This window comes from Phaethon aethereus (genome assembly GCF_964289735.1).
Source record: "Phaethon aethereus genome assembly, chromosome: 4".
Classification (NCBI taxonomy): Eukaryota; Metazoa; Chordata; class Aves; order Phaethontiformes; family Phaethontidae; genus Phaethon; species Phaethon aethereus.
Window position 1 is genome coordinate 84026505 of NC_138578.1, and position 14827 is coordinate 84041331.

Here is a 14827-nt window from a genome sequence, read left to right on the forward strand (position 1 = left end):
CCTTTGTAAACGTTTTGTTGATCATGTTTTACTACTCAGCTGTACCCATCAACAGCGAGATTAAATATACTTCTGAGAAAGGTCACCCAGTAAGATTTTTGGTGTTTTGTAAAGACTATATTTTAATTTTTTAACGTCCTTTTGCTAATTTCTAGCACTTGGCTGAATAGCCTCAGAGAAGGATCCCTGTTTCATGAATCGTATCCAAAATTTGCAGCTATATCATATGTCATAATGCAAGCAATGCCTTATTTTTCTTTCAGAAACGCCTTCAGCCCTAAATTCTGGCTAATTCGTGTCCCGTCAGCATGTCGGGGCTGCAGCAGTAGCAGCTGCGTTCCCAATCGGTGTCCGCAGAGGGACAGGCGACGTTGCTGAGAAAATAGGAAGCATTTGTCATTAATAATAATTCCCTGCTTTTTCTTTTGACTGCAGACAGACTTGTAACCCTGCAGTTTTCCGCCCCATCAGTAACGTGGGTCACTAGGCAGCATCTCTCCCCTAAAAGCTCCCGATGCTAAGTAAAACGGATGACATTTAATATCGGGTTTAAAAGCACGATTCCTTAAATTCCAATCGTTTCATGAGACAAAACCAGGAGCACTCAGACATTCAAGAGCAGGTGACGCCAACCTGAGCAGCGCGGCAGGCGACCCGCTCCCCCCAGCCCCGGCCCGAGATGCCGTCTCGGGCAGGGGAATAGAGACGGATGCCGGTGCTGTAACCTTCCTATCCATCACTGTCAGCCTCCAGAACAGTAAACCCAGACAAAGTCTTTTTCTTCCTCTTCGGCAGCAAAAATGCGCTCCCTCGTCCCTGCGGGTTTCTCTGGTGGCTTTGCTGACACCGGGGATAATTTTAGTTCTATTTTTGAGCAGCAGTGCATCAAGATTTTAATTTTAAGAAAAGCCAATCCTGAGAGCGAACTGGTACATTCAGAAAAAATGTTTCAATTTGCAAGGGTTTTGTTTATGTTTGGGGGTTTTTTTAATCTTTCACCTGAAAGCGCAGGTGTGAATCTCAGCATCCTTGTTACCCCAGTTGCATATTTGACTTTGTGTCTCTGCCTCCAGCCCTCTTCCTCTCCCCAGACTCCCAAGCCTTACCTCGTTTAGCAGCTTTATCACGTACTTATCATATTAAAATAGGTTTTTATAGCCGTTTGGAGCACTTCCAGTGGTTCTGTGATGTGGGAATGGGGCTTCGGAGTTTCGATCCCGGAGTTTATTAGGCTTTTGTTTAAGTCTCTTGTGAATGCCAAAGGTATAAGCTGGTTAAGAAAGTGGTGAGGCAAATTAATGAAAGGGCTTAGTTGTATGTTAAGCATGGTTTGAAGGTGTTGCAGATAATTTGCTCTGTATCAGAGTAGATATAATGCACATTACAAGAAAATGTGTTTATGTGCACAGTATATATAACAATTGTAGAGGTGAAACAGATGATGGCTTAGGCTTACACCGGTAAATTAATTCTCCAGACTTGTGGGTTCATAAAATATTTCCTGATTTCTAAATAAGTTGCTCTTCCATCAGCATAAAAAGGGAATGGCTGCATGAACCCTTGCGTCAGACTAAGGTTTGGCACCAGGCACATGCAAGCCGGGATGGTGCTCGGGAGAAGCACAAGGTCACGGTGGGACCCCTTTCCTGCACCATAAATCCCCCCCTCCATAGAAACGTGCTTGTTTTGCATGTTCAAAGCACTGAATATACAGTTTATTAAGTTTATGACCTTTAAAAAGAAAGCTTTTGGAGGACTGGGGAGAAGTAGTAAATTAAATAAACATTAAGAGCCAAATCTTGCATGTCTTGGTCGTATGATAGTCCCGTCTACGTCAGCAGCATTTTTGGTGCAAAAGAGGCAAGAAAGAGTGGAGCTGCAAGGCTGTAAATCTCCCGTTAGGCTGGCTGTGGTGTGGGAGACCTGGGGACAGGCGAACTGTTTTCCTGTGGCATTATCCCCCCACCACGGTGCTGGAGCCTCGGGCTGGACAAGGCCCTCGAGGAGACGTCAGGCACCGGTTCTGCGCGTCGAGGTGGATGCCCTCTTTTTTTTTCCCAGGAAAAAGCTGTTTTCCAAGGTGCGTGTTAGAGGTTTGAAAGTCTCTCGGTGCAGATCTACAATGATGTGTGTGCGGGGATGGCATGGCTGACGTCCAGGGAAGGGCAAAAGTCGTTTTTAAAACGTCTGTTGCTGGCCAGGTATTAGCTGTAACTCTTGTTCTTACCGCTTGGCTTTACATAGCTATTTTCTTACGCAGTCAAGAGAGGTCCTCTCACCTCCTTTTTAAACCTGAAGTGAAATAAGGCATAGAGGTTAAATGAATTGCCCAGAAAGACACAGCGGGACACGTCTAATTATGTCTCAATTTAGGAGTGAGTTCTGGCTCCAGCCCAAGGAACCAATTTGAAAAGGGAAAAAAAAACCAACTCTGGAGAGGAAAAAAAACCCCTAACACAAATATTTCTGTGAACCTGTAAATAGAGGAGGTGATGCTTTTTTCAGAATAGCCTTTTTTTTTTTTTTTTTAAATGGGTTTACTGTCTTCCAGAATACATCTGTAATCCAAGACTTAACAGTATGTGCCATGTGCTTTATGTAATTGCTGTTTGCCTTGTAACCAGTTCCCTGCTCCGCTCTTTTTTGGACCTCCTGGTGCTGGTACATATAAATATTTTTTTCCATATCTCCTGTACCTTGGAGGTAGTAGGAATCAAGTGTAACAACCCAACTTTGGAGGTTGTGACCGAAAAAGCAAAAAGAGAGGGGAGCTGCTCTCTGTCCTACAAAAGTGTTTCCCATCTACGTAACCGGTTCCAGCAGTGGTTGAGGCAGATTATTTTTACAATGCTTAGATCATAAAATAAGCAGTTCCATAATCTCTAAAGTCTTTTAACTGCTGCTTTATGAGAAATCAAAAGTGCCATAAAAATTATATTTAAAATTTCATTAAACTCCCAATTTTTGTTCAGCCCACTCCTGGGGCAGTCAATAAGAAACACAGATGTCTCTGCTGGTTTGAGGAATCCTCCAGCCCGACGCGCGAGCGTGCCAAAATGCACCAGTACAGGTCCCGGCGCAGCCGCTCGCCACCTCCTCCTTGGCTGCGTTGTCTGGCTCCGAGGACTTTCTCACGCGGAAATCCCGTTATTTGTGTGAGGTGCCGGGGCTTGCCCACCCCGCCGGAGGAATCCTCTCCCTCGAGCGCAGGCTGTTTGCACCATGCAAACGGCTCCTGATGTTCCTCCAACCTGCAGCCCGTCGGGGAGGAGCATGTGCGGAGCTGGAGGTGAGCACGATGGTTTTGAGGACAAATCCCCTGATTTTAGGGTATTGCACTGTGCGGATGGTATCCGTCCTGCTGCAGTGCGCCAGCAAAAGCTCATGGTTTGGGGGCGAAAAGGGGACGTTGCAATGAACAGAGGCAAAGGTTTGAGCAGACCAGAGTAGGAGAGAAATCTCCCCACCGCTGATGCTGATCTCTCGATGCACCTCATACGCTCTGTGCAATGTTGGGCCCCTTGTGCCAAGAAGGACGTTGAGGTGCTGGAGCGTGTCCAGAGAAGGGCGACGGAGCTGGGGAGGGGTCTGGAGCACAAGTCTGATGGGGAGCGGCTGAGGGAACTGGGGGTGTTCAGTCTGGAGAAGAGGAGGCTGAGGGGAGCCCTCATCGCTCTCTGCAACTACCTGAAAGGAGGGTGTAGCGAGGTGGATGATGGTCTCTTCTCCCAAGTAACAAGCGATAGGACAAGAAGAAACATCCTTAAGTTGTACCAGGGGAGGTTTAGACTGGATATTGGGAAAAATTTCTTCACCAAAAGGGTTGTCGAGCACTGGCACAGGCTGCCCAGGGAAACAGTGGAGTCACCATCCCTGGAGGTATTTAAAAATGTGTAGACGTGGTGCTTAGGGACGTGCTTTGGTGGTGGACCTGGTAATATTAGGTTAATGGTTGATGATCTTAAGGGTCTTTTCCAACCTAAATGATTCTATGATTCTTCAGATCCTGCAATAGCGCGTTATCAACATTTTCTCATCCCAAATCCAAAACAGAGCCTCACACTGGCTTCTGTGAAGAAAAGCAGCTCTATCCTGGCTGAAACCAGGACAACCTGATAGGTTTTTATTAAATTAGTGGCTCACACCCCCAGTCAGGTGCCTCTCTGTGCCACTCGGAGGGATCATTAAAAAGAAAAGATTCATGCTTAGAAGAAGTTAAAGCTTCAGATCCTTCTGAGACATAGTGCTTGTACGTAGGGTTGTGTTACTGCAGCTGGTGGTTCTTCTGGGCTGGCTGAGCTGCTGGTAACCGTGTGTGTGTGAGGTCCTCACCGATAGTGAGAGCCGGGGAGGGGACCTTTATTAGCCCGTGATGAAGGACAAAGCTACATCATATGTGTCCTGGCTCTGATGGTGTCACATGGCTGTGGTTTGGATGGTTGGTAGGAGCTCCTTATGCTGCAATATGGGAGTTGTAGGAGTTTGCAGGCTGGGGTGACGGTGGTCAATGATGGTACAAGCGTGGCAGAAGAAGCTGATGGAAGAGCAGGGAAGAGGCATGCCAGGTAGCAGGTCGGTTTGCCACCTGCCTTGCAGTGCCTGAAGGCGGTGACTGCCAAGCCAGGGGTTTCCAACCTTTGTTTCAGAGCCAAGACTTACTGGAAAAATTGGCCATCTTCCCCCCATGCTGGCTCTGGCGCCTGCCGCGCCCTGGGGCTCTCGCCGCAGCGCTGCTGCTTCGCTGCGGGCTGGGACTGCCGTCCCTCTGCCTCCCATTGCTGGGAGGTCCGAGATGAAGCATCGCAGGGGTCTGCTCCGCAGCTCGCTCTGGGGATGCTCTGCTCCATGGCAAGGCTGCTTTCCTTCCCCGCAGCACACTCAGATACTCTTCCTCTTTCAGCATCCCCTTTTTTCCTTCCTAGTGACTTTTCTTGCCCAAATTGCAGCTCATCATAGCGCTCGATAACGCTTTGTTGTGCGCATCAGGAATAAACACAGCTCCTTGCTTTGCGTTTGCCCCGTAGGGCTGGCTGGGGGTCGTGCGCTGGTACCGCACCCTGGAACGTTGCAGCCTGGGGCAGGGCTGAGCAGCAAGGAAAAAAAGCAATTCTGGCAAAAGGGAGCTGAGCTTCGAGAGCGTGCGGGTGTATTTAGTGTGCAGGCACATGACTGAACCGGATCATGGATTTTGGCAGCTTAGAAAGCCGCTACTGGTTGACTGAAGTGCCATTAGTGTCCTAGACTATCCCAAATTTAAGGTTGAGGACAGTTTGAGTGGGCTGCCTGCGTGGATGGTTTGAAAGAGCACCTTTTCATCGTGGAGCAAGCAGATGCTGATGCTCATACAAGCACGTAGTTCAGCTCATCCCCGGGAACTTCGCGGGACGTTTGCCCGGTCCTTTGCCCAGGCCTGCCTGTTGCTCGCGATGCCGGTGACCTGCGCCATTCCCTCGGAGGATGAGAGGAGCGGATCTCTTCCTTCCCACCTCTTCACCTGTCAAAACTCAGCCCTCATTGGGAAAAAAGACTTTGCATTTTCCTGCTGTTAAAACGGAGGGCGTGATTTGTGCCGACAGCAGAGCTGTCTTCCAAGCGCTGCTGTACGTGCTTTCTGAAATGGGAAGGGTAAATTATTGGTGCGCTGAGTGTCAGAGGGCATGGAAGTGGGAGCCTCTGGTCCATGGCTGTGCTACCTTCCTACGCTTAGCTTTATCCTCCCTTATTTCTCACTGAATTTATTCCCCAGGTCATATAACTAGATATAGATCATATAGATGCCGATGGGAAGTATGTGGACAATGCTCTCTACTTTAGCACAGCACTTAAGTGGCCTTTGCAAGTCTGACTTGAGCAAATCCTGGGAGTTTGCATGACATCAAAGAGAACTGAACTTCTCTCCAGCCATTTTACTTTGCCCCTGACTGAGACCTCCTGCCGCCTTCTGCCATCTCTAACCATCACCTGATTTTTGCCTTACATACTCCCTTCGTCTTTCCTGTAATCCATCACCTACTCTTCTTCAGCGTTTTAGCTTTAGTATTTTTATCTTTGTCCTCCTTCTCTTCTGTCTCCTGTCGTGTCAGTCCCTCCTGTCCTTTTGTCTCCAGTTTCTGCTGGCTGCTACAACATTTTGGATATCCTCCATCTCCAACACCTTCCTGTGTTCTCCTTTGTTACCAGGATACCCACTGCTATTTATTTACCCATCCTTATAGACCTTTGCAACTCGAGGAAAAGAAGACGCCTCTGACCACACCTAATTTTGTTTAAGCAATTTTAAGAGCGTTCCTCAGCTCTGCACCCACCTTCCCTTCCCCACCCATTACGGACACACACTACTGATGCTTGTCAACTTTTGCAGCTCAAATGGTGAGATGTGCACATTCCACTTTTCCCAGTGTTAGTATTTTAATGGAGCTGAGAACTTCACACCTGCGATGAGACATCCACCCCATCTTGGGTTATGGGTTTGGGAACCTGCATAGATTTATAATTTGATTCCGTAGACGTGTCCTACGGATTGGCAGGGATCAAATTTCTTGGCACTCATCTTGTACAATTTTTTCTGAAGAGCTTCCTTTGCTCCTGCTTGAAAACATCTAGTGGTCCATCAGTGAAGAGTTCTTCCCTGGGGCTGTGGATGCTCCTCAGCCCTGTCTGCAGACCATCACGGCCCCTGGGAACACTGATCTTTAACGCAGTAAGAGGACTCCAGGCTCATCTTCGTTCCAGAGAGGAGGAAATGACAGAAAGGGGTAGAAATTTTTATTTAATCTGACCCAGTTCAGTGTATTTTGGATAACTCCTCCCTGTCCCCGCAGCTCTCTGGAATTCCCCAGATGGGAATGAGCTTTGATAATTTGGCCTATAATGGGGAACAGCTTCAAACCAGGGTGGTGTGAGAATGGTGTGGGTGAAGTGTAAACTCAATATGGAAATTGGGATCTTTTCTCTGTTCCTCTTGCCTCAATTTTTTGCCTTTTTTCCCTTGCGAGCTTCTCCAGAGTCCACACAGAGATTTGTTCTTCAGCTTGAGTATTCTTAAGGTGTCACTTTGTGCCTCTGGGTAAGATGCAAGAGGTCCTGTCACTTGGCTTTCCTAAGATAGTCCTCCAAGGATTTGTCTAAGGAAGATGACTTTGAGACCTACATTCATACAAGTTGCACCAGGGGAGGTTTAGACTAGATATTAGGAAAAATTTCTGTACGGAGAGAGTGGTCAAGCATTGGAACAGGCTGCCCAGGGAGGTGGTGGAGTCACCATCACTGGAGGTGTTCAAAAAACATGTGGACGTGGCACTTCGGGGCATGGTTTAGCGGGCGTGGTGGTGTTGGGTTGATGGCTGGACCTGATGATCTTAAAGGTCTTTTCCAGCCTTAATGATTCTGTGATTCTGTGATTCTTCACTGAGGAATACTGAGGTGGTTGTTTCCCCAAATACAAAATCTTGTTCATGGCTGATGCAACTGCAGGCAGATTGTCCAGGTTCCCCTCCACATGAGCTGCTGTAACCTTGATCCCGCAGGTCTGCTGTCGTGAATTCTGGCGGTGTCGTGTAATTCAGAGAAAATCTTACCCTCAAAATGATGTTTTTGAGGAACGAAGTCACCAGCTGTGTTCATTTTAACCGCACAATGTGTGTAAGACTGTATCCCTGTGTGCGTAGCCGTGTACAGTATACAAAAAGAGATTCCCCCGTTCTGTATACTTAATTTACAGTGGATGTCTCTTTTCTGGTCTGCGTTTGAACTCTTTATTCTTTGTTCATTGTAAAGGGCTTAACGGTTCCCGTCCCCTGATTCTTTCATCGGTGAAATGTTTTGGAAGAGAGGTTAGAGTCCCCCTGTGACCTGCCCTGGGTGGCCCAAGCCCGTAGACCTTGCAAAGACATTACTTTTTTGGCCTGAACACAAGTCTCTCAAACCTTTAGCCTGGCTAAATGCTTTGTACAAACAGCCGCATACTGATCTGCTCTATTCTCTTGTGATTTTCTGCTCAAGGGGCTGAACTGTAGGTGGCTTGCTGTGTTTGCCGCTTGCCTTGGTAGTGGAGACAGTACAATAAACGAATCCGACAGTACTGAAGCCAGCACTGTGCTTGGTTGTTCCGAGAAAATTATCCTGAAATCTGGTTGAAGAGATTAAAACCAAGAAGAACTGGCTGTGTCTTTCCTCTAAAGCTCTGTTCTCTTCTTTGTTTCTTTTTTTCTTTAAGACTTTGTTCATTCCTCCTTCAAAATAAGTTTGTGGCATTGGTATGTAAAATGTGACCTATGATTACAGAAGGTACGGCTATTTTTATAACAACCGTGGGGTGAAGCATTGCATTCATTCCTCTTTGGACTCCTTACAGCCAAGTGCTGTAGCAGCTTTCTTCTAGCGTCTGAGCCGTATTCTTGATCTCATTTCTTCTGTAATACAAATAATATGATCTCATACGTCATTTCACTTCTTGGATGTCAAGTGCACTGTTAATGCCGTAGAGACTCCAATCCGTCCTTTTGATGAGAATCACTCTTCAAGCAAATGTTGGCTCACTGTGCTACCGTTGTTGTAACGTGCAGCGTTAAAGGGCAGCGTCACCCTCCCAGCCTTCCTCCCGTACCGTTCCTTAGTAAGAGAGAGCTAAAGGTGAGCTGCTAACAAGCAACCACGTCTTGGGATGAAATCTGTCTTGGGTTGCTCATGAGCAGATGACAGTAGTGATAAATTCACGAGTCTTGTGAAAGCATTCAAAACCCAGTCACAGGCATTTTCTCGTGAGGATTTGAAATTCATGCTTTCGGGAAGATCTTAAATTTCACAACTCCATGTGTGCTTCTAAATAGATTCCTAGCAGCTGCGAAGCCCTTCATCCAAAATAGAAATTTCCTTTCATTGCAGTCCTTTCAGGGTTTCTGTTTTCCAGCATTTCTCCAAATATAATCAGTAACATGATGTGACCCCATCCTTAGAGGGTGGGACGTGCCGGTTCAGCCAGTTTGTTGCGTACCTCAACCCAGGGACGTCTGCGAGACTGCGCTGCCCAGGGCAGTTTCATCTCTCGAGAGGCTGCTCAAACAGTTTCTCGCAGATAAATGTTTTTAGCTTCTCAGGTACATGCTTTTCCAAAGTGGGGGTGTTTTAGCATTGATGTGGCTTTTGGGATAATTTTTCCAGATGAGGCAGTGGGGTGTACAACCAGTGTGTAAAGATGATTTATCCCTTGCAGATCAGAGTCAGAAAGCTTGTGTAAGTCCTCCCTTGCGTGTGTGCTGGCTCAGGCAAGCTGCAGTCAAATTTTATTGCAAATGTACATTAAAATGCTTTTACAGTTAGAATTAATTAGAACAGTTTTTGAGGGTTAAATGTAAACTCACTTTGGACTATTCGCAGCCTGAATATTGCAGCATCGGTCAGCGAAACTGGCTGGAAGCTTAGCAGCTCCCATCTCTGCCCGGTCCCATCCTGAGCAAAAGTTGCAAAGCCTATAGACAAAACCATGGATGGCTTTTCCTGGCTTTGATTCATGCTTTTCCTATCCAAAATCTAAATGTGAACAGTCACGTACATACTTTCTCTTTTTTTTTTGTTTTACTAATTCGTTTCTAGTAGTAACGTTGGATGAAAGTAATGATTTTACAGCCATGTTTGCTATTGTCCTGCAGCAGTTCTCACTTGAGTGATCACTGCAGAGATGAGTGATCTTTTCAATCTTAAAGCTCTTCTGGCATCTGAAAATATTAAAAAGCAAAGTTGGGGATGTCTGAAAACTGACCGCTGTGCCCCTGGAGGTGCCTGTGTCTGTACTGAAGAATGTTCTCCATCCTAAGGTCTTCATGGAAGGTGGAGCAAGAAAGCTAACAAATAACCTTTCTTTGATTTCCAGAAATAAGGCAGCTGAGGAACAGGGATTAATCCCGATGTCTGATTCATTAGTTTGCGCTCCCTAGAGCCATGGGCACTGCTGATATGACTGGGCTGCTATAGGAATTCTTTAAAAATAGGACTGTGATGATTTGTTTTCCTTCTCTTGTGGCATCCACTTGAAAATGAGATACCTTTTGGAAGGAGAAGCATTCAAGGAGAAGACTGTCTGGCATGAAGTGACTCTCCTTGGCGTTTAAGGACAGGACAGGCTTTGTGCTTTAGTACATCTCTGTAGTCATGGAGGCAGAAGGCAACATCCTCCTTCCTTATTGCTGAGCCATCCTTAGTCCTCAACTTGTGGAGCTGCAGGAGTTGTTTTGAGCTTTCCTGTACGGTAAAAAACAGAATAGTTGGGTGATAATGGGCCGTATATAACTTAAATATCTGTATGTTGGTGTATATTTCTCCTCCCTTTTTCCTTTTTGCCGTCACTCTCGGTTGCATCTCAAGAAAACATTTCATTCCAGCTTGCAGCATCTTCAGTGTCTGCAGGAGCAGCAAAATTCAGCCAAAGGCAGAAGGTCCCTCTTGAGTCTTTCATGATGTTGAGTTGTGGCTTCACACATTAGGTCCCCTCAGTGATGAAAAGTTGCGTGGCGAGCAGAGATAAAGCTGTTACTTGTGTAGCTAAAGAGGGTGAAAATTAAGTGAAGTTGAGCAAAATCAACCTCGGGCGTATCTTCAAAAGACACGCTTGAATATGTTCAGTTGTTGGCTTCATGGGCACTACCACTTAAAAGCTGTTAAATGACATGGAGGAGCTAAGGTCCTCTAACGTGGATTCGTTCAAGTCCCCCTCAGTGGTTTTAGACTTGGTTTAAATAATGGATTAGAAGAAAAATAAATTACTTAAGTATGAAATTTTGGCCAGATTACACTGGAAGGAGGTAAATGTGGCCTTGGAAATATTCTCTTCGCTTTAGAAGCCAATGTTATTCAGTTGTCAGATGTCTTCATCCAACGTCAATAAATATGCTACATAATGGCCGCGATTCTTCCCATTTGGGGTGACCGTACACTGGCAATAGTGCACCATACCAGATAATGCAAATAATCTGCTGCCGAATAATTAATGATGCGGCTGGGCATATTTTTTTGATGAATGCGTATGGAGCCTGGTGACAGGCGTGAAATTAGAAAATTCCTTCAGCGCCCTAAAATATAAATAGCTTTCGGAACTGAAAAGAGTTTCACAGCTGAAGATTTTATTGTGTTGAGAGGAAAAACTTTTCCACCCCCATCCCCCCCTTTCTTCTCGGCGAGTTGTTTGTCCATTCACAAAACAAATACTCTGAAGCCCAGTACGGCTCATGGGAATAAATTTCAGGTCGAATTAGTACAGTTTCCTTGCTGTCAGGACGGTGGAATTAATGGTGTTTTGATGACACGAATTTTGAAGGGCGAACAAAGACGCTGAAGGGAGGGAGACATGACTCCTTAGAAGCGCGGTCCTCCTCTCCCCCAGCCTCTCTTGTCTTCCCTGTCATCCGTCTGCCAATCTCCCTGTCCATGGTTAGTTAAAGGCGCTTTTTATCCTCTTTTCTTTCCCACAGAGTTTGCCAGATCCGGCCCAGTGCCTGGGTTCCAAGGGGACACGCTGCAGTTGGCCTTCATCGACTTGAGACAAGTAAGTCTTTGTGTTTTTGTTTTTTGTTTTTCTTTTAAGATGTGTGACTGAAGACCATCAGGTCTTAAGGAAAGGGAGAGGAGGGGAAACGGCGTCGGTGATTTACGCCAGAGACCTATATTTCCCCCCCTCCTCCTCCCCGCGCTCGAAGCCACCTCCTTATTGAGCGCTCCGGGGTCCTGGAGATGGTGGAGGTGAAAAGGGCTGGTGGTACGGGGGCGAGAAAGAAAGCCATGCCTGACCCTGGCTGATGGGGTCCATTGTGCTCCCGTTGGCTTCTGCAGACACGGCAAAAAGATAACTCGGCGACTCTCCCGGCTGACGCCAAGCAGGTGGTGCTAACAGAGAGAGCAGTGATGCAGAGACCGCCCGCCTCGAGGACTTTTGTTCGCAGATAATGCCCGCAGAGGCGTTCTGCGAGGGTGAAGGAATTTGCATTTGGGCCTGTGTGGGGAGGGTATGAGTGTGTGCGCGCCCGTTTGTGTCCGTGTTTGGCTCGGCTCCCCCCTCCCCAGTCCCCTCTTCCGCAGATGGTCCCCAGCCATGAATGACAAAGTGGCTGTTGGGGAAGATGATTGGGGAAGGCTCCACCCATCGGTGCCCACCTCTCAAGGGGGTCCCCTTAGAGCCAAGTTGACCATAGCAGGTACTGAGGCATGTGTGGGGCTTGGCAAGCCAATTTAGGGAAAAGGGCCATTCTTGTGAGTCATTTGTTTGGGGTAGAAATGGGCATTATTGATATCCTAGGCTGGGGGGAAAAAGTGAGGTGGTCCTGTCATCTCTTGGCACTGAAGATGGATGGGTTGGATAGAAAGTCTGAATGAAGTAAGACTCAATGACTGATGCTTCTCTCCTATTAAAACAATCTTTTTTTGTCTGTTAACCCCCCCTGGCTTTGTCCCTCCTGCCATCATGATGCAGTGCCTCTTGTTTTCAGAGTTGACGTAGTTTGCATTCTGAAAACTTTCGGGTGCCGAGGGTATTCCTTAAATCTGCATAATCCCTTGTATCGATGATCTCCTTACCACTGGGACTCTGATTCATGCTGGAGCTGCTTTTAACCCGTAAAGGTTTGAGAACTTCTCTGAATCCAATTGATGTGCAGGGAGCAATCTGTCATCCCATGACACTTCTGCGGAGCAGCAATAAGTTTAATAACGTTGAGATACCGTGCGTTTGCTTTTCAGACTTGAGCCTGCCAGTAAGTGCCAAATTTGTTTCCTAAATGGTGAAAATAGCTACATGGGAAAGGTATCCCTGCTACGCGTTGACACTTTTATCTTCATTAGCTTCTTGGCACTTTATTGACTGCAGTACGCAACGCGCTCACAACCTCCTGGATATAAGGAAATGTGGAGGCTTTGGTCCCTTTCCAAGCACGAAGACTTGAATGCAGGCGTTTTGAAGAGGAAAGCTGTGGCTGTTTGAAGAATGAAATGTCTTAAAAATGCTTGGTGAGGTTCAGCTGGTCTGAGCCAGTGCATTAGCAGTGAGATGTTTGTACGGTTCATAAGGGCAATACACAGCCAAATGAATTCAGCTCGGGTGAGGAGACAGCTGAACAGTAGCCCTCTACAATTCTTCCTCCTCTGTCAAATGGTCGTCTTTGTATGCGGCATTTTCTTCTTTGTTTTGGAAGGTAGTCCCAGCTTTTTTTCTTGCATTTAAAAAGAATAGCTTTTCTGAATGTTGTGTGCAGAAAGGGGAGATGCTCTAGCCTGTTGAGTTTCAGGTGGGGACAGGCAGTCCTAGATCTTCTGGGTAACATGGGTGCTTGTTGATGCCAAGTCTTGTACAGATAATGGACAACATCTCATTGTTCCAAGTAGAGAAGAATCCACCTATCACCGGCTTATTGAGATTAGCAATAACGTGCAAAGATGAGATAGTTCCCAGCTCCCTTCATCCTGTTGATGACCTAATCCCATGACATGTAATGTGTCACCAGACTCCATCTGTGTGAAGCTCCATTGGCTGCTTTGGGGCTATCACAGCTCCAATGCTCCCACCACTGTGGTGCTTCTTGTTGGACTGCAGCTCCAGCTGCAGGGCCTGGGAGCAGGGGTTAGCTGGAAGGGTGGATGGATGAAGGTACAGCAAAGAGGTCTTTAATTTGTTCTTCAACTTGTTTTTAATTTGTTCTTTTTGGATATTGCATTCTTCCTCTTCTAAGCCACCAAATGTTAACACAATATTGACCTGAAGCTACGAACGGGGAAAAAGATACCACCGGAAAGTGTTTGTGTTTCTGGCTGTTTTCCTTCACCTGGGAAGGAACACTGAAGTAGTTGGTGAAAGGGTGTTTCCAACCTGAAATCCGGACAGGCTTCTCAAAATGTTAAAAGTAATTTCAGGTTTATATTTCAGGTAGGTTTATGCTTACCTTGGAGCTGTCCTGTCAATCAGTGTGGCTTTGCACGAGCAGACAGAAGCGGTCTGGCTCGGCTATGTGGGGAGGAAAAATGACTGGGCAAAAAACGCACCGAGTAAGCAGGGAAATTAAGAGATCTGCCCCTCCCTTCCCAATATATTTTAGTACTAGCTGTTACTGAGCAATTGTAGATGAGAGAAATTTTTCAAAGTAATGTGGGATGATTGAGTTTAAGGGAATGACCAAAATTAAGTCTTAGCACAATAAAATGTAAAATGGTAGAAAAATGTAGTGATTTAGTTTGTGTCTTGAATACAGATCCTTGTAGTGGAAAATAACCCCTATAAAAATGTCATTATCTAGAAGCACCAGAGTTCCTCCTTGTTCAGTGCAGCAGACTCAAGTGTAAGATCCCTCTCTACATTGGAAGCCTGATTTTCCCCTTGCGCTCAAGGAAATTGGGAGCAATTCCATCACCGTATGGTAAAGAGGAAAAGAGTCGAGCCGAGAGAATCAAAATTGCTATTCTGAGCAGACAGTAATTCAAAAAGGGACTTTTCTTCCCATCCTGGGACAGTTCTAAACCCATAAGTACATTTAATGAAGTGATAAAGTAAACCAAGTTGCATCTCAAATCCTTCCGTAAGAGCCCTTTTATAAGAAGGGTGTGACAGTGATACTCAAATATCTAAGGCTTTACAAGGAAAATATAGTTACTTTTTCCCCTTAAAGTTTAAACTTTGCTTTTACACGCTCAGTGCTATATGTTAGAAATCTGAAATAAATTTAGGTCCATAAATAACCTTGCTAAAATACGAAAGGTGCCTAAATAATTTAGTCTTCTACATCTATCTTTCAAAAGTGACTTAGGTGCTTCTGTCCAAATACTGTTGAATGTCCAAATGCCACTGAAGATCTCC

At 46.1% G+C, this 14827-nt stretch overlaps 1 protein-coding gene across 2 annotated transcripts in view; it reads left to right on the forward strand.

Moving 5' to 3' along the window:
* EXOC6B (exocyst complex component 6B) overlaps positions 1–14827 on the forward strand; it is a 315222-nt gene that overhangs the window by 230900 nt on the left and 69495 nt on the right. For both annotated transcript variants that reach the window (XM_081999547.1, XM_081999548.1), the window contains one exon: positions 11463–11536. In XM_081999547.1, coding sequence (XP_081855673.1) covers positions 11463–11536 — 74 coding nt within the window. The remainder of the gene's footprint in view (positions 1–11462; positions 11537–14827) is intronic.